Below are 20,079 nucleotides of genomic sequence, written 5' to 3'. Positions count from 1 at the left end.
CCTCCACTAAGCCTTCTGAAAATGTTTCCCATATGACCGCTTCCTGCCCCGCCCCGCCCCTTGCCAAGCCTCTTGTTTCCCGGCAAGTGTAGAAATATAAACAAACCTTTTCCCACGTGGTCGCTACTCCCCCCCCCCCCATCCTGGCAAGTATACAATTAAACAAACATTTTCCCACGTGGTCGCTACCTCCCCCCCGCCGCCCCGCCTATATCCCGGCAAGTGTACAATTAAAAACAAACATTTTCCCACGTGGTCGCTACCTCCCTCCAAGTCCCACCCCGCGCTGCTAAGCCTCCTTTTTCCCAGCAAGTGTAGCATAAGCAAAGGGTTATTAAGCAGCGGCTCATTCTCCTCTAAGGTACCTCCTGTCCCTACGGACAATTGCAGAGTGAAGCGCTACAGCGGAAGCCATACCTGTTCCAGCCAGCGCGATCCACCTCCTATGGTCCTTCTCATGCCGAAAGCCTCGGGCGATCCTCCTCTTGCGGTCCTTCTCATCCCGACAGCCTCGCTGGCGCCCTCTCACTGCGTGACCCCTGGTCATGTCACGTGACCTCTGCGTCAGGTCACGCAGTGAGAGGGCGCCAGCGAGGCTGTCGGGATGAGAAGGACCGCAAGAGGAGGATCGCCCGAGGCTTTCGGCATGAGAAGGACCATAGGAGGTGGATCGCGCCGGCTGGAACAGGTATGGCTTCCGCTGTAGCGCTTCACTCTGCAATTGTCCGTAGGGACAGGAGGTACCTTAGAGGAGAAGGAGCCACTGCTTAATAACCCTTTGCTTATGCTACACTTGCCGGGAAAAAGGAGGCTTAGCAGCGCGGGGTGGGACTTGGAGGGAGGTAGCGACCACGTGGGAAAATGTTTGTTTTTAATTGTACACTTGCCGGGATATAGGCGGGGCAGCGGGGGGGAGGTGGTGACCACGTGGGAAAATGTTTGTTTTTAATTGTACACTTGCCGGGACATAGGCGGTGGGAGGGGAAAGTAGCGAACCATGTGGGAAAGGGTTTGTTTATATTTCTACACTTGCCGGGAAACAGGAGGCTTGGCCGGGGGCTGCTGATGTGTGTGCAGGTCGGGCGGGACACTCCTGGCACTAGCAAAAATGTACTATTCGGACCATAAGACGCATGCACTTTTTCCCCCCACTTTTGGGGGAGAAAAAGTGCGTCTTATGGTCCAAAAAATACGGTAATTATCACATTAACTTTCCTCAGTGCCGTTTTTAGGCATAGACAAACCAGGCAGATGCCTGGAATGACTCCTGCAGGAGCGGACACCACAGAGCACACTGTGCTTGAGGGAATTTTACACAACTACTAGTTCAATTAAAATGGATATGAATAGAAATTCCAACACATAAATTGGCACTGCTTGTTAGCATAACAAGGATATGGCAGAAGCTATTAATGTGCTAATTAAGCAGTAATTGTTTTAAGTTTACTCTGTATTGATTTTACATTTCTGACCTATAAAGATATATATATGTATATATATATATATATATATATATATATATATATATATATATATATATATATATATATATATATATATATATATATATATATATATATATATAAACTGTATAATGCTTTTATGCTTTGGGTTGATGAAGTGAATACTATCTGACCTGGTAATATTTGTGTATCTTTTGTAGACTTATTTTAGTAGCAGTAAAAAAGTGCGCCGGCTGAGGGTGGACGAAAAGGGTGCCGCCATAGACTTTAATGCAATTATCGTTAATACGGCGAAAAAAGCTGAAAAATGGGTGCCGAGATAAATATCGTTAACAACATTAGAACATTATAGTTTTTGAAGTATGTTATTGTTTTAGAAGCTTGCAACGTTACAGTTTTTGTCATATTATTTTGTTTATATTTACATATTTTACCTTATCAAACATATTATCATTACTATGTGTAAAAGGGTGTTCCTGCAGAGGGAGTGGTTTGGGTTAGGCACCACCAGGGGTGTGGTTAGGGTTAGACACCACCGGGGGGAGTGGTTAGGGTTAGGCACCACTGGGGGGTGGTTAGGGTTAGGCACCAACAGGGGAGTGGTTAGGGTTAGGTGCCACCAGGGGAGTGGTTAGGGTTAGGCGCCACCAGGGGAGTGGTTAGTTTTAGGCACCACCAGGGGAGGGTTCTATGTGAGAGTAGGGTTGGGTTAAGCTGTATTGTTGAATTACGTAACGATATTTAACATTAATATCTTTTCGTTATTATTTCCCATCTGTTTTAACAATGGTATTTATCGTTAACAAAGCTTGACAACGATGTTTATCATAATCAGATTTCGTTAAAAACCGACGCCATTTAGTTATCAACTCGGGCCCTTTTTTCATGCACGCCTTATCTTGAGGAATAACCTCATTTCTGTATGTAAGTTATCAGTTGATAATGATAACACCACAACTAATTAATTTTGATTGTTAGGTTGAAAAAAACAGAAAAGAAAACTCACCTGGGGGAATCAAAATGTCCAGAAACAACCCTGAGCCTCCCCTATTTATGCATAACACTAACCTTCACCATATACAGTAAATGCCTTACACTAACCCCCCCCCCCCTTCCCTACAGCTACAGCGGCACACTCCTATGCCTAAACTACTCACCTGGTGCGGCCACAGCTGCTAATTGAATTGTGGCCTATGGCATTGCCCAAATTACCGGGCGCAGCATGCACCAATTTTACCTGTACTACAAACATGCTCCTTTACAATCCCTACTGAATTCAGCTGCTCACCCCATTCACCACTCCTCCAGCTCCTCTAATGCTGCCCCTTTCTGCCACAAAGTAATCACTAGTACCGACCTAGTCTAAGTCCAATTTTTGGGAAACCAATTAAATCTGTATGTTTTTGTCCTATAAGAGGAAAACGTGGTACCCAGAGTAAACCCACGCAAACTACATGCAGATGGTGTCTTGGCCCATACTTGAATTGGGGACCCAGCACTGTAAGGCGAGAGTGCTATCCATTATGTCACCATAACTCCTTCTAAGTCTATTGTCAAGGATCTCCTTGCCTCCAGTGCTCCAGCTGTGCCTCTGCTTTTAGTGTTTCCACCCATTTCGACCTCTTGATCGTAAATTTGTAAGGACAGGACCATCCCTCAACTGTGCTGCATCTCTGTTGCAATGGTCTCATTTGTGCAGTTTGCACAGTAACATGAAAGTCCAGAAACCATGTTTCATGTTACTGCTCCTAGTACAAGTCATGTCTCTAGCAGAAGACACACGCAATTTCCCATCGGGTTGTATCGTATTGTGGCCACTGATGTCCGCTTTATAACATACCTTGCCATTGCATGCGTAGAGAAGAGTGATCGCAAAATCAGGCGTTGTATTCTGTGAACGGGTCCTAAGCGTTTACCACAATCGTTGGATGTAATAATATGCTGCATTTTATAAATATAAATACTCATTCAAGGAAAAAAATATAACAAATCTAAAGTTATCTTACTTGGTGCTTTGATACACACGGTGTCACTCTTGCTGCTGTTCCTGTAGATAGGTATGGCGTATGCAATGACATATGCACAGTACTCATTCCCTTCTTCCATCTTGTCAAGCAAAGTAGATGGACTCCCCCTACTCATCAGTATACCTGTCTCCTGAAAGCCAGTAAAAACAATAAGTTAACTATACCTGTAAATGTGCCATCAGGGCACACAACAGTCTGGGTGGCATCTAGCACATTACGTACTACAGTAACACCTGCCGTCCATCTATACCTAACACCTGTTCTTTTTTTTCTCAGTGACTCACTCCATTTAAAGAGGACCATTGTTGAAAAATGCAATGTTGGGCTCTCTATTATTGCTGCAAGGATCTATGGGTGGCAGGGTTAACAACTCATCTGCTCACCCGTAATTCATAAAATGTCAAAAACTTTGCCACCTCCTCATCAAAACAAAGCTCTGTGGCCATCCCCTCCCAGCTGGCCGCAGCCCCTTCAGCTCGGCAAGGTAGGTTGCGGTGGCCACAGAGCTTCAGAAGGCTTTGGGGGAAAATGGCTGTGGCTGTCTTGCCAATAGAGGAGGTATAGTTTCTGACATGTAATTACTTATGGGCGAGCAGGTGAGAGGTTATCCTTACCACCCATACAAGTATTCCTCAGCGCTGTTATCACCCCAATCCTGTTGTTCCAGCCTGCAGCCACCCAGTGCTCAACAAGGGTATACAGTGTCCACCACCATAGGACAAACAATATGCGGTGTGTATGCAAACGTCACTGCGGGCATTGTGATCAGCTCGCCCAATGCGAGCGCAGGGCAGCATAGTGTGCCTGTGCGAAGCGTAGATAGGCATTATGGGGATTGTAGTTATGATCAGCTCGCCCAATGCGAGCACAGGGCGCGTAATGCGCAGGCGCGCTGCGTTGATAAGCATTGTGGGGATCCACCGGAGGTCAGTCAGTATCTATGTAGTCTACATAGCACGATTTGCATATTTAAAAATCACAAATATCCAGCAAAGCGAATTATAACAATAAGAACTTGAAAAAGAGGAACTTAAATGCAAAAGGTGCTACAGTTATAGAATGTGCACAAATGTCCCGAGGAAACAACTGACATTTAAAAGCAACATCACTGGTGAATCATTTAAAATTAAGAAATTCCTCACGTGTAAAAGCGCATATGTGGTGTACCTGTTGGAGTGTACATGTGGACTCCAATATGTGGGTAAGACGGAACGCCAAGGCAAAAAGAGAATATATGAACAACATGTTCACAATATAGAATAAGGAGAGGTGGACCATTCGGTCCCAAATCATTTCAAGGAGCAGCATAGGAAAGACCCAAGTGAAATGACATTTTGCATTATTGACCAAGTATATGCACAATGGAGGGGTCAGAACAAAGATAGGGATTTATTAACACTTGAAAATGAGTGGATATATAAACTTAAGACGCTTAGACCTAATGGACTTAATGTTGATTTTAGCATTAATTGTTTCATTGACAATTCTTAGGATTGATTTAGTATATGTATGTATTTTTAGATGTAGTTCTAAATAACAATTCTGGTCATGTAAGTGCTTTTTAATTAATTAATTTTTGTATACAGTGTATTCAATTTTGTTTCATTTTTACTATTCCATATGCTCTTAAGATGTATTCGTTTTTTAAAGAGAATCTGTATTGTTAAAATCGCACAAAAGTAAACATACCAGTGCGTTAGGGGACATCTCCTATTACCCTCTGACACAATTTCGCCGCTCCTCGACGCATTAAAAGTGGTTAAAAACAGTTTTAAAAAGTTTGTTTATAAACAAACAAAATGGCCACCAAAACAGGAAGCAGGTTGATGTACAGTATGTCCACACATAGAAAATACATCCATACACAAGCAGGCTGTATACAGCCTTCCTTTTGAATCTCAAGAGATCATTTGTGTGTTTCTTTCCCCCTGTTCACATGCACTGAAGTTTCAGGCTGCTTGTTTCTTCCTGCAAACAGCTTTGCCCTTGTCTGTAATTCTTCAGTATGTGAAAGCCCAGCCAGCTCAGAGGACGATTTATCCAGCTTGTAAAAGATAAGAGAGAAGAGAGAAGCTGCTCTAATCCTAAATAACACACAGGCAGTGTGCATAGAGGGGCCTGGAAGGGGGAGTTCATAGCAGAACCACAACACTGAAGAACTTGGCAGCCTTCCAGACACAGGCCGACAAGTCTGACAGGGGAAAGATACATTGATTTATTACAGAGACAGTGATAGTATAAAGTGCTGCAGTAAGCCAGAACACATTAGAATAGCTTTTTGAACTTGTAGGATGATAAAAAACAGGATGCAATTTTTGTTACGGAGTCTCTTTAAGTTCCTCTTTTTCAAGTTCTTATTGTTATAATTCGCTTTGCTGGATATTTATGTCTGTGATTTTTAAATATGCAAATCGTGCTATGTAGACTACATAGATACTGACTGACCTCCGGTGGAGGCCGATGGCACAACTACAATCCTCACAATGCCTATCAACGCAGCGCGCCTGCGCATTACGCCGCCATGCGCTCGCACTGGGCGAGCTGATCATAACTACAATTCCCATAATGCCTATCTACGCATCGCACAGGCGCACTATGCCCCCCTGCGCTCGCATTGGGCGAGCTGATCACAATGCCCGCAGTGACGTTCGCACACACCGCAGTGGGACCAATCATAAGTCCCATAAGCGCTGGCCAATGCGAACGGATGGTGGAGGTGGTCAGCTGACACCGCTCCACCAATGAACTATGCGCCTGGTGTCTGAACGGTGGTGGAGGTGGTCATGTGACACCGCTCCACCAATTGACTATGTGCAATGAGACCTATGAGGAATTACCCCGGCACAGCGGCGGTGAAAGCCGGTGAAATACAAATGGAGGTAATTGGGTGTTTATTTTTGAAATTTATATGGTAGTTATATAATAGCCCTGTTTAAGCCTGCTCTCCATATCCTCTGATGACGGCATAGAGCCGAAACCTGGTAAGGAAGGAGAGACGGGCTATCTCTGAACATACCACCTTTATGTGTTAAGGTGCCCTTTGATTTGGTTCAGTGCAAATACCTTATGAGCGATATGTATGCAGTTGGGTCCAGTGTGCATGGACCCACAATGTAAGTTGTTTTGTTTTTAATTTTGCAAATTGTGGAATAAAACTTTTAACCCCTTATTACAAAATCCTACTAAGCCTGTCATATTGTTTGTCCTATGGTGGTGGACACTGTATACCATTGTTGAGCACTGGGTGGCTGCAGGCTGGAACAACAGGATTGGGTTGATAACAGCGCTGAGGAATACTTGTACAGTTATTGCAGTTCTACTTTGGATTGGAATTTACCTCTGGCAGCTAATTGACTACACCTATGTGAAGTGCTTGATAAATCCTTTTTGCAACATATCCTTACCACCCGACAATCCCTATATTGTAGGCCATCAAAAGCAGAATAGCATTTCTATAAGAATACACCAAAACACCAACACAACACAATGAAGAACCAGCAGTTCAACACCAGAGTGAAACACCAGACCCTCACATCTACACCCTCTAATAAATTTGATCAAGCCAAAATTGCATAATTGGTACACACATTATCTTCAGTGATTATCAAAAATGTAACCAATATGCCTAACTGCCCAACATTCAAACTCCCGGCTTCAAACCTCCGCCGACCCCGAACCACCCTCGCCTTCCGCGGTATTCCCACCCACTGAGGTCCATCCTACCACCCAGTGTACTAGATCCTGCTAGTTTTAAATCCAACAAACAAAATGACTGATACACACCATGCAACTTAGATGGGTCGAATCGATTATTTCCATCAGGTTTCTGATTGATTTAGTATAGAAGTGATTGGAGATCAGATCGGACCTGTCAGAAATAATCAATTCGACCCGTCTATCTGAAGGGAAATTGCACGGTGTGTACCAGGCATAAGACCACCCAGTAAATGACCCAATCATAAGGATCATGCTTATGGACGGGAAGCCACAAGAAAGCTAGCCTAGGGGCTTTGGACACAACTAACAATACACATCCCGTACTGCCTGCAGACACAGATCACACTATACATTTCCCACCGCGCCCACACACCGCAAAAATTACACATTTTCCTAATAACCCCCACCATGAGGTATAATGGTTAAGGGCTCTGCCTCTGACACAGGAGACCTGGGTTCAAATCTCAGCTGTACCTGTTCAGTAAGCCAGCACCTATTCAGCAAGGAGTCCTTAGGCTAGACTTCCTAGAACTGCTACTGCCTACTGAGCACGTCCTAGTGGCTGCAGCTCTGGCACTTTGGAAAGCGCTTGGCCAGGAGAAAAGCGCAACATAAATGTTATTTGTCTTGTATGTTGTCTTTTGTCAGTGAAAAGAAGTTGAATGACTCAGATACTTCTTCCACGTCTCCATCAGATATTTATCTGAGTACAGGTGAAGTGCAACATGGCAGTCCTACATGGCAGCATTAGCCCATCAGACCAGGCCCAGTACTCACCTCCATTTCCCTTCCCTTCTGCCAGAAGTTCACAAAAAACTGAAAAGACTCTCCATAGTGTTGAATGTTTATCTTCAAATGAAGACCAATGATTTCGAGGCTAATATTTGGTGGAATAAGGATAGCTGTGAACAAAGAGACACTGATTACTGCATGCACTGTGGTATCCTTGCACACATAACAGAGAGAACCATGGGAAAAGCAGCGATCTGCATACACTGCATGTAGCAAACACACATCATACACACTTCAACATAACCTTAGAGGACCTCTCACATGCATGCATTGCATTTATATTATCACATACTAACAATATTATTTTGACAAGAAAAGCCTATTTAATGTGTGAAAGCACTGTGCAGAGGGGTGATGCCACCTTCACTATCCATATAGTCAGGGCCGGTTTTCTGGAAAGGCCCGGGCCTTGGGTGGTAGAAGCCCAAAGAGGCACCTGAGCATAAAAGTGGTGTTGCTACATATGAAAGTGAAGGCTGAAAATGAAAAAGGGAAAGGCCACACATGAAAAAGGGAAAGTGATTCCCAAGGGAGCTGCACATGATAGAGAGTGACTCTGTACATAGAGGAGGCTGCTCATGGAATGGTAAGGGCGCTGCTGCACATGAAAGGAGACGCAACACTCTTAGCCTAGGAGTACAAAAAGTATAAATCTAGCCTTGCATACAGTGTCAGGGAATATAGGCCGCCAGGTCGGCAGCTTCTGCTCATGCGCGAGTGTGCACATGCACATACGCATAAGCCGCCGACCTGCCAGGGTCAGCAGTCACTATGGAGGAGATCGAAGAAAAGTGGCTGCCAGCGGAGCTGTGACGAGAGACACAGAGACTTCAAGGGGATGGAGGAAGCCCCAGGTAAGCAGATCAGCATTATTTTTTTCTCTCATGTATCCTTTAAGGATCATACATGTTGAATCCTTAACAACCCCCAATGCCTGAGCAGCCCCGATCGCATTGTTTCTTTCCGCTCTGTCATGCCACTATCATCGTTCCTCTGTCCCACCCACCCCCGATGCATCTTTACAGCATCAGGCCCTGAACTGCCACCTAAGGGATCCTTTAACGATCCCCAATAGGTGACAGCAACCTAACTTAGTAAGTCAGTGGTACATAATAAATATTGATCTGGCATGCAGGGGCGTGACTATAGTGGCGCAGTCCCTGCAAATGCGGAGGGGGCTTAATTTCTTACCTTCCCTTTCTGCAATGTAGGAGTCTTTCCTCCAGATCAGATGTATTGAGGCTACAGTTGTTGTGGGTGTGAAGATCACGATGGCCACACTTGCTTGATGACCCTTGTGAGGTGGGACCCCAGGCCATGAAGGGCACCAAAAGAAGGCAAGGAAAGGGGTGTGAACATTGAGGGGGTGGGGCTAACAAAGTTTTTCTGGGGGCCCAACTAATTTTAGTTACACCACTAATGATATAGAAAATCTTGCAGGCGATGTCTCTCATAGACATGAAAATGTGTTTGTATGTGTTTCCATGCATGTGTTTTCGTAAAGTGGTTGCCCTGAGAGTAATCAGACCACAACCGCAAGTATGCCCGGCCCGCTCTCAGATATGACTACAGGCTCAAGTCAGCATTCCATGGAGAGAGAGTCAGTTATACCTACTATACCTGTTTGCAGGTGTGGCCTTTCAGTGTGTACAAATTTCTCTCTGGCTCATGTGAAGATCTATTATATTGTTACCAACCAAGCTAGTTTGTTTGTTTCATGAAGAGAGATAAAATCTGACTCCGGTAGCTGGATATACAAAGCTGAAGGATCAATAATACAACCTTGATTGCACAATCTTACCAAATCTATGTAGTAGAAGGATAAACCGAGTGAAAGAACTTTGAACAGATATTTTAGGTAGGCCCACATATTACATAAATGTGGTAAGATTGTTCAAACAACCAGAATTATAACAGATCAGGTTTGGTGAGGGGAATACAAAGGTAGCAGTGATAACAACCCCAGCATCTCCTACAGGAAAAAGTGTGTGCTCTTTATTTTGTAAATATATGTTCTGTCATAGACAAAAACATGCAACCACTAATCGGTTAAAAATCGGTTAAAAATGCCAGGGAATGTTAAAATCATTAAAGATCCAATCCTTTTCTATTTTGGCAGACATATTGTCTGTGAGCATGTGAATGAGCTGCACTGAGTACCCTTTCTGTTAGGACACTTGCAGCAGGGTGGGCAAGCACCGCTAGTGTATGCTGTTGAAGCCCCAGCCATTGATCCATCTTGGACACCCCTATGGTCCATGGGGGTTTAGCTTCTAAGTTTGAAAATTGCTGACTGTCATAGACAAGCACTTCCTGTGACCGAAGCAGGTAATTCCGGCACACTCTTCCCCGCGCTGCACCTGACTTGGGTGCCACCATAGACATAATATTGTCATGTCTATGGCTGCGCAGAAGTGTAATTCTGGTGCCAGTTCGGACCCCAAATTACTCCTCCCTCCGAGTTGCTAGGACTCGTATACGCTACGAATAGTAATTAACTCCACACGGAATTTCCACAGCAGGGTTAGCTATGATTCGGCTCCTCCTACACTAAAGTGACCGGGCGTGGTAGCCAATTTTAGACAGTCCATGTGACATTATTTCTCCAAACTAGGGCAATACGCAACACAATATTCATAAGATCACTTATGATTTATTAGGTTTTCTCAGTGTATGAACTGATGGAAAACTAGACACTATCCTCCACCCTTCTTTCACTACTTGTTAATGTTGTTTTAATAAATAAAATTTAAATTTTATGATATGAATAATCGGCTTGGGAGAGCGAAAAGAAGCATGTTTATCACCCAAAGCATTCAGGAACAATCATTTAAGACAACAATAATAATCAGGAAATGTGTTTGATGCATTAGACTCTACATAAGTGTGTCAGTGTAGAGCAGTGTCTGAGAAGATACAAGTCATAATCTACCTGTTTATAGTTAGAGCTTATTATTATTATTATTATTAAAGAGAGCCCGAGGTGGGCTCATAAAATTAAAAAAAAAACTAGGCTACCTGATCCGGGGGGGCTGAGCGGATCAGGGAGCCGCCAAAACCGACGCCCTCCACCGCTCCTGTGGGCCACAGTGGCCCACTTTCATTTTTGTGACCTCCAGGTCTCGACGCTGGAAAGAGAGATTGATTATCTCTCCAAGCATGCGTGGAGGCGGGGGAGCGGCAGGGGGCATGGCCAGGGAGAGAGAGAGCTGCCCAATAGCAGCTCTGGAAACCCTGCAGGAACGTTTTGAACAGGGAATCCCTGTTCACATATTTTATTTTGGGGGAGGGGGGAATAGTATGGCGGTGGAGGGGCAGAGAGCAGCGGTGTGGGGACACAGAGGCATGTCATGATGTCATGAGGAAGAGAACATGTCTCTGTTTCCCATCACACACACACACACACACACACACACACTCACACACACACACACACACACACACACACACACACACACACACACACACACACACACACACACACACACACACACACACACACACACACACACACACACACACACACACACTCACACACTCTCTCTCTCTCACACACACACACACACACACACACACACACACACACACACACACACACACACACACACACACACACACACACACACACACACACACACACACACACACACACACACACCGCATTGGGTTCTCTTTGAAAATTCTGCCACTAAAAGGCTAACCAAATGTAATTACCGTAAAAAGGAACCAACATTACTCAATGATGTTATCACGAAAGAAAAAAATCCTGATCATCATCTTCAAAATGGTAGAAGCAACAAGGGTAATCTAGATCTTAGAAGCAGCACTCACATGTTTCTCTGGTGAACATGGTTTCCATATTTGCCCAGTTAGATACCCGGTCACCCTGCTCCGACTGAACCCGGAAGGCATACAAGACATTTCCGGCCACATCATTAGTGACATTGCAACAGTGCTGAGAGATAGACTGGCAATGCTCTATCTGTGTCCAGTGGTCTCCTCTTTTGTACCTCCGTTCATACTCCCTAGAAAAGGAGGAGCAGTACAATCATTCTGGCTGGAAAAACATGGCTTTAAAAAGAAATATAGTCTTATAATGGTAATCACTGCATAAGAAACACATGGGATGAATTCACAAAACGTTTCTCACAAATTAGGTCTCCTCACACATCTCTCACCTTATTTACAGTATAAATCCTCCCACTTATTTACATTCTCAGATTTATCTCAGGTGGCAACATCTTTAGTCCCATCAGGTGCATCTCTGCAGAATGTTTGTTTACTGAGAGTTCTGAAGCCAAAATAAAATATGCCTGGTCTCCCAGAATGCTCTGGGAGGATAATCCTGCATAGCTAAACAGCTTAGGCTAAACATCTCTGGGAGGGCAGAGCTACATATACTGTATAGCAATATATAGATATAGGAAGTCTTTCTTAAATCAGGAAAATTATGTACCGTAAAAGTGGGTATCCTGAATATTTTACTGCATTCTACTTTATGTCACTATGGTGCCTCTTATGTCAATATGGTGCCTACGTTTTTTCAGATTGTTACCTTTACTTGCTATGAACTAAAGAAGATGCTTGCAATCGCTACAAAACATCTACCACAATGTTTATCCAACCTGTCCTTGTGACTCCCCTAAGGTGCAGGTGTTACAGGCAACCTCACCTATGCACAGGTGGGGTAATTAGTGTCTCATCTATGTGAATTCCATGTAGCTAAGAAACTAATTACCCCACCTCTGCATAGGTGAGGTTGCCTGCAAAACATGTACCTTTGGGGAGTCACAAGGACAGGTTTGTGAAATACTGTTCTTTCTAGAACATTAAAAAAAACATCCAGTTGGAACTACCTTATTTTTCTTTGGATATGCCATGGCCTGGATAGATTGGAAACTTCCAAGATACACAAATACATTAATCTTCTCCCTCTCCAGTGTTACAGACTGTGAGGGCCCATTCATACTTGGGAGATGAGCGGGCGTTTACAGGACCGAATTTGGACATTTTACCCCACAAGGCCCACTGTCACCAACCCTGCCCTTGGAGGGAGCACAGCACAGGATGGTGGGGGCAAAGGACCAGTGCTTCACTGCTCGTCTCTGTGGAAGCCGGGTGGCCGTGGACTGGGTTTGTGACTGCTGGGGTTTACATATTTGGCAGTTTAACCACTTAATGTATTGGGTACAGTATATCTATGCCCCTGCAGACTTCATCTTTTCTCCAGGCGCGTAGATATACATATCTCCGCTGCTACGCTCCCGCTTGTGCATGCGTTCCCGCCGCCACCTGTTAGCCCAGAGATCAATGAATGGAAAAGCATTTCCCATTCATTGATCTAAGTCCCTGTTGAAATGATCGGAGGACTCTATGAGAAGCCGCGATCATTCTGAGAAAAAAAACTGTTTCCCATCCACCATTCACTTCCTGGAAGCGTATTAGTAGGGCTTACAGGATGCATAAAAAAAATAGGAAAATTACATCTACATACAATTTTTTAATAAAAAGACCTACACTATTTGTAAATTAACTAGTTAATTCCCACACTCTCCCGTATTTACCCAATATAAATATTTGCATAAAAAAATTGACAATTAAAAAAAATACATAAATAGTTTCCTTAGGGACTGAACTTTTTAATATGTATGTCAAGAGGGTATAATACAGTTATTTTTTAAATTATGGGCTTGTAAATAGTGATGGACACAAAACTGAAAAAATGCACCTTTATTTCCAAATAAAATATTGGCGCCATATATTGTGATAGGGACATAATTTAAACTGTATAATAACCAGGAAAAATGGGCAAATAAAATATATGGATTTTAATTATGGTAGCATTTATAATTTAAAAACTATAATGGTCGAGAACTGAGAAATAATGATTCTTTTTTCAGTGTTTTTCCTATTATTCCTGTTAAAATGCAATTAGAAGAAAATAATGTACCACCCAAAGAAAGCCTAATTGGTGGCAAAAATAACAAGATATAAATAATTTTTTTGTGATGAGCAGTGATAAAGTTATTGGCGAATGAATGGAATGAATGGAAGGAGCGCTGAAAAGTGAAAATCGCTCTGATGCTCAAGGGGTAAAACCCCTCAGTGGGGATCTGGTTAACTGCCTTAGTGTGCCAACCCACTGCTGGCCCCATACTTCCTGGTGCCCTAGGCCATGGCCTTTGTGGTTTTGCCTCAAATCTGGCCATGGGTGTTTACCGCTAATTGCCGGCAATCGCTAGCACTTTTTAAAGTGCAAATATGGCAGTGGTCTCACTGCTGCCATCACCGGCGATTAGCGTGGAACACAAACGGGGTACAAGCAGCATTTTTGCGCAATTTTCGAGCAATCTTGATTGTAATGTATTTCAATCAAGAAGCAATCAAGTGAAAATGTCCAGTGAAAAATATGAGTTTATTGCGTAGAAATCGCCACTGCAAAACAATAGCGCTAATCGCTAGCGTTTTCCGATTGTATGTGTGAACAGGGCCTTACATAAAAATAAAAAACATGTTTACAGTTAAAATCTAAGCCAGTCTTTACCCTTGTATCTCGACAGTGTAGTTAACCTTCCCCCAGGATTCCGATACTGGACTCCAGCACAAGATATGGATCAGGTTAATGGAACTTATAGAAATATTTTTGGGATGTGGAAGCCAAGCTGGTTCTAAGAAAACACAATATCATTAGGTTAAAGGATTCATCAAGTGCTGTAATTCATGTATGTCAAGCTAGAATGAGCAGGGAGATTGCAACCTGATATTTCCTCATAACTCAAATCTCCACAAGTAAGGTGTACACTGTAGACTCCGCCTCCTCTACCTGCATGCATCATGGTGTACCACTGGCAGTTGTGAGAACTAACAGGAAACATGTCTTGCAGTTCACATTTATGTGAAGCTGTATGCTAATAAAAAAATAAAAAAAACAGATACTGATGATACTAATAATAATAAAAAAAAAAAACAGATCACAGATCTAACAACATTATTCTTCGAGTTTTTATGGCTCACCTACGCAAAGGCATACGTGAAAGTGAAACAATAGCAATATATTAGGAATTTAGACATGAACGCCATAAAGATTCATTTGATTTTTTTTTTTTAAATAGAGGAACTGTACTGTAGTTAAAATAATAAAATTAATAAAATAGCTTTTTTTTAACAATATTAAATTACGGTATATATAAATTAGTTAGCCAGTGTTTGTTCATTGTAAAATCTTTCCTCTCCTCGATTTACTTTCTGATTTTTATCAAAAGCAGCAACATCTTTCGTACTGACAGGTGATCTCTGCAGAATGCTTGTTTACTGTGAGTCCTCAAAGCCAGTAGGAAAGATTTCTGGTCTCCCAGAATGCTCTGGGGGAGAATTCCATATAATAAAACGCCTAGGCTAAGTCTCACTGAGAGGGAGGGGCTAAATATTCATAATATTCATATACAGCAATATATAGATCTAGGACGTGTTTCTGATGCTGAAACCAGGAAAATGACAGTAAAAGTGAGTATCCTGAATAATGTACTGCATTCTACTATAGTGTATATCGTTATGGTTCCTTTTTAACTTTCAAAAGCTATCAACTAAACAACTTACCCAATCATCTGTCTAGTCAGAACCAGAGGGGCGTACACACACATAAAGATTGTCACCCCCAAGGATGGGGACTCGATACCTCATACCTCAGGCAATAGTTTGGGGGCCATGTGCTGTACAGAAGCATCATGGGGCTACAGTAGCATAGTGCACAATGGAGCGGCTTCAGAGGGAGGGGTGAGGGGGGAAACAATGGGCTCAGACAGCCGTCACAGTCATGTCGGGGAACACTTCTATATACATCAGATTCTTGAGCTGCCTTCTCGGCCAAGTATCATCCATTGTGTGTACAAAGCTCAAATTTCAGGGAATTATGCTGAGCACACCATTGCATATGGTTTTTATAGATTAAACGTTAGAATTGAAAGAAAATCAACAACATAAAATCTAACAGAAAGCTAATAAAATGTGAGACCCCGTTAATCAATGTTCAATTGTTTTGTTGATGGTACATAATCATGACCTGACATGGGCGGGGTTGGCATGGCAGAGAGGCTTCATAGCTATTTACTGCAGCGAACAGAGCAAAGCTTGTGGTTGTTGTGGGGAGAGGAATATTAGTTGATGATGATGAGAAATCGCTTTTCATCAGAGATGGAGGAGGCAGGACATGCTTTTCTCAAGCCTGTATCAACTAATAAAACAAGCCTGAATCCGCCTGTTTCACCAGCACATCAGGACAGATTAACAGTAAGGGTCAAAGGGGCTTTAAAAAGTTCATTGAAATAAAAGATCTTGGGCATGCTTCAATTTCATATTTTTTGAATTTCTTTCAATGTTTGTGTACTTACATGTAAGTATGTGAAAAAACAAGCCTATGATCAATAATGCAACGTAATGGCTTTAATGTTACAGAATGCATGCTTGTCCTTGTCATTATTTGCATTACAAAAATAGGTCATCACCAGACTCTGCTCATTGTCTGCAGGTGTTATCGGCGCTTCCACGGCCGGATTTTCCATAAGGCACTGTAGGCACATGCCTACAGGCGACACCTATGGGAAAGGCGACCTCATCCTCCTCTGATCAATCACCTCAGGAGCTTACAGTCTAATCCCTGCCTCATAGCACTAACCTCAGACACTTATACTCTAATACTTGTCTCATGTCACTAAGGATAATATGAGACCGTGATTAGAATGCAAGATTCTAAAGACAGTGACAAAGAAGGGATTAGAGTTCAGAATATATTTACTTAGAGGTGTGGCCTGTGTTCAGGGGCGGAGTTTAGGGCACTGCAACACTTGTGCCTATGGGCCTCTGAGTTGTAAATCCAGCCCTGGGTAAAGAGTCAGTTCATATTGGTAGAAGCAGCATTATCATTATTCAGTCAGAGCTGAAATCAGCAGTCACTGAGCAAATACTAGGGATGTGCAATCGAATTCAGGGAAATTCCACATTTCGCAACAGAATTCGGTATTCCAATTTAGTGTGAAGACTTCAGAATGCAGAATTCTGAATTAAAGTCAATACCACTGACTAAAGCTGCTAAAAGCACATTTTTTTTGTTTTACAGCACAACTAACACTTGCACTTTGCACTACTTGCACAGCCCTACTTTGTTGCTTTCTCAACTATACTAGCTCTAGTTAAGGGATGTTTTGAAAATCTTTAGTGGATTTTTCAAATTTAACTTTTTATTGGTACTTGTTAGAAGACAATTACAGCATATGTGTTTTATTGTAGTGGTAGAATTTTCTTTAACATCAAACATTCGTTGAAAAATACAAATAAAGAAAAAAGTGGATTTTTGATAAATACAAAAACTTTTTTTTATTCCCCTGTACACTCTTCCCTGTGTTGTTTAACACACGAATGCCCTTATTCATTTCCTCAAAGGGTGAATTTAAAATAAAAACAAAACCATGAAAAAAAGTCCTTTAATGTTCTTAATTAACCATAAATACTTACTTTTAATTAACAATCTCACAACAATATCCTCGGAAAGGATCTCACGCCAATAGCCTCTGGACCTTGATTGAAGATTTGCATTATTTCCCACTCAGTCACTATACCAAAGTATCCCAAGTCCTGACAAAGCATCTTTAAATGTGCCACTGGGTCTACCCAATTTTTCCTGAGGGGGATTCCCATTGGTCTGTTAAAAAACCAATGGTGAGCCCCAGCGGCACATTTAAAGATACTTTGCCAGAGTTTGCTAAACTATAGTATAGTGAGTTTTGGGGCAGGGAGAGACGTGGGTCCAGAGGATATTGGCGTGAGATCATTTCAAAGGATATTTGTGTGGGATCATTTATTGAAGGTAAGTATTTATGGTTAATTAAGAACATTAAAGTGGGATAAAACTCTGACATAACATTCAATAAAAATGTTTTCCTACTTTTTATTACTCGTTCAGTTACCATATTTGCTTTTATGCACAAGTAGTATTGTCTGTTTACAAATTTCAAGTTCACAAAGTACAGTTTATTTACTCTGAAAGCTGCCATTGCATTTTATTCATAGATGTTAATATACAAATACAGCAGCTATCTAGTGATAATTTATCATATGCCTCTGCTTAAAAGCTCAGTACAGTTCCATTTCAGCACGTGGTTGGCTGTAACTACTGTAATTGTAGCAACTGAGGAATGTAAACAAAAGATAATGTTATCACCTCTTCAGATGTGGATCACAAGCTGAAGGAGCTTTTCACTGCAGAATGAGTGCTGTGTTTAACTGTTTGAATGCTGTTCTGCTACATAATTTTGTGGTAGTAGGTTTAAGGCTGTAAATAATCTTTTAAAACAAAGAGGAAAAGCTGAGTTTCAGACAACTTTAAAGGACTTTTTTTTCATGGCTGAGAGGCTGTGCTTAGTGTATCATTAGTATTAAGTTTAAGGTTAGGTGTAAGCTTTGGGTCTAGGCTAACTATGGCTTGGGGTTAGTGAAAGGTTAGCGTTAGTGTTAGGAAACTTAAGAGGACACTTTTATGGCTACATTAGACAAGAGGGTTGGGAGCACAGTAATGCTAGGTACACACAATGACAATGAGATTTTCTGGCAGATTTACAGTCGGAAAACAGATCAAACATGTTGGAAATAATCGATCTGACAGTAAATCTGCCAGAAAAGCTCAGTGTGTGTACCCAGCATAAGGGAGATAGTGTGCCCATTAGGAGGATAATGAAAAATATCCACTCAGAACACAAAGTAACAGGATAAAGGTTCTCAAACATGGAATCCCATTCCTGAGGCCTTCCCTTTCATTTGGTTCAGCTCCTCAGCCTCTCTGTTCACTTATGATATCAGCATCCAATAACTGCAATGTCAGGAAGTTACACACAACTAGCCCATCACAGTGGATCATAGAGTGCATCTGATTCAACTGTTATATATATATATATATATATGTATATATATATATATATATATCATGTATATACAGTATACAGTAGTCGTGTGTGTGCGTGTGTGTGTGTGTAGGGCCGGGCCGAGGCATAGGCTGGAGAGGCTCCAGCCTCAGGGCGCAGTGTAGGAGGGGGCTCACAATTCATTCAGCTGTCATTCCTAATTGTGTATGAAGCAGGAAGAAATAAGAAAAGGGAATAAATGGCAGTGACTGCAAGCCAGATAACTAGATATTAAGGTGTTGGGGAGGTTGTGGGCCCTGTGGCCCTCTTAGTCTAATAGCAATCCGTGTGTAATGGCTGGGGTGGGAGGGATGGAGGGGCACACTTTGCTGTCTCAGCCTTGGGTGCTGGAGGACCTTGTCCCGTGTGTGTGTGTGTGTGTGTGTGTATTGGTTTGGTATACTTACTTATAGGGTGTATGGAGCAATCAGCCATGTTAACATGGATGGGAACATCAAAACCAATGCTTAGTATTATATTAGCTGTGCCTGGTTGCCAAACCTGTAATACATTCAGGCCCTTTAACTTATTTTACGTGTGTATAAAAACAAACTATTGTCCACTTGACAAGTGTTTGTAAAAAGTCACCTATATACACATCAAGGAGGTACAAACTGTATATACAGTAAGACTTCAGCTTGTTCAAAGAGGGTTTCACTTTAGTTTTGTTTTGTTTTGCATTGTCATCCAAATCCAGTATTTCAGGTTGTGGCATCTCATGAATGTAAGAAAAAACAAGTTGGTGACTAAACATAGTGTATTCAGAGGTATTCTGGTAAAGAACTGTCCAAAAGCATTCTGTGCTGTGTGTCTGTGAGTGTGGGTGATGACCACTGGGTATTTGAAACACTGACTGTTAAGCTATATAGATACTTTTACACTTTGCCTGTTTTCACTTCCAATACCAAATCAGAATTTAAAAATGAATCTGATAATTGGGTAGCTGAAGTGAAGACAGGCCATTTGTATTTATTGTTGCATCTGGTACAGTGTTCTCACATATCAGCTGTGACCTGCCTGTGTAGCTAATGGGAACCCACACCATCTGCTAACAATCCAATTCCTGTCAGGAAAGAGAGGCAAAATCTAACAGACTTTACCTGTCGCCGTCCGCTGCTGGCCCCACCTCCG

At 42.3% G+C, this 20,079-nt stretch overlaps 1 protein-coding gene across 3 annotated transcripts in view; it reads right to left on the bottom strand.

Annotated features, from left to right (window-relative positions):
• The window catches only part of IL20RB (interleukin 20 receptor subunit beta), a 79,764-nt gene that overhangs the window by 15,663 nt on the left and 44,022 nt on the right, over positions 1 to 20,079 (bottom strand). For 2 of the 3 annotated variants that reach the window (XM_068280405.1, XM_068280407.1), the window contains exons 6-9: positions 14,544 to 14,667; positions 11,831 to 12,024; positions 7,985 to 8,109; positions 3,470 to 3,620 (exon numbers count right to left, since the gene is read on the bottom strand). In XM_068280405.1, coding sequence (XP_068136506.1) covers positions 3,470 to 3,620; positions 7,985 to 8,109; positions 11,831 to 12,024; positions 14,544 to 14,667 — 594 coding nt within the window. The remainder of the gene's footprint in view (positions 1 to 3,469; positions 3,621 to 7,984; positions 8,110 to 11,830; positions 12,025 to 14,543; positions 14,668 to 20,079) is intronic. The other variant, XM_068280406.1, reaches the window with a different exon arrangement.

The sequence above is a fragment of the Hyperolius riggenbachi genome, chromosome 4 (assembly GCF_040937935.1).
Source record: "Hyperolius riggenbachi isolate aHypRig1 chromosome 4, aHypRig1.pri, whole genome shotgun sequence".
NCBI lineage: Eukaryota > Metazoa > Chordata > Amphibia > Anura > Hyperoliidae > Hyperolius > Hyperolius riggenbachi.
The sequence above is the reverse complement of the archived record's forward strand: the minus strand, read 5'-3'. Positions and strand labels throughout refer to the sequence as shown.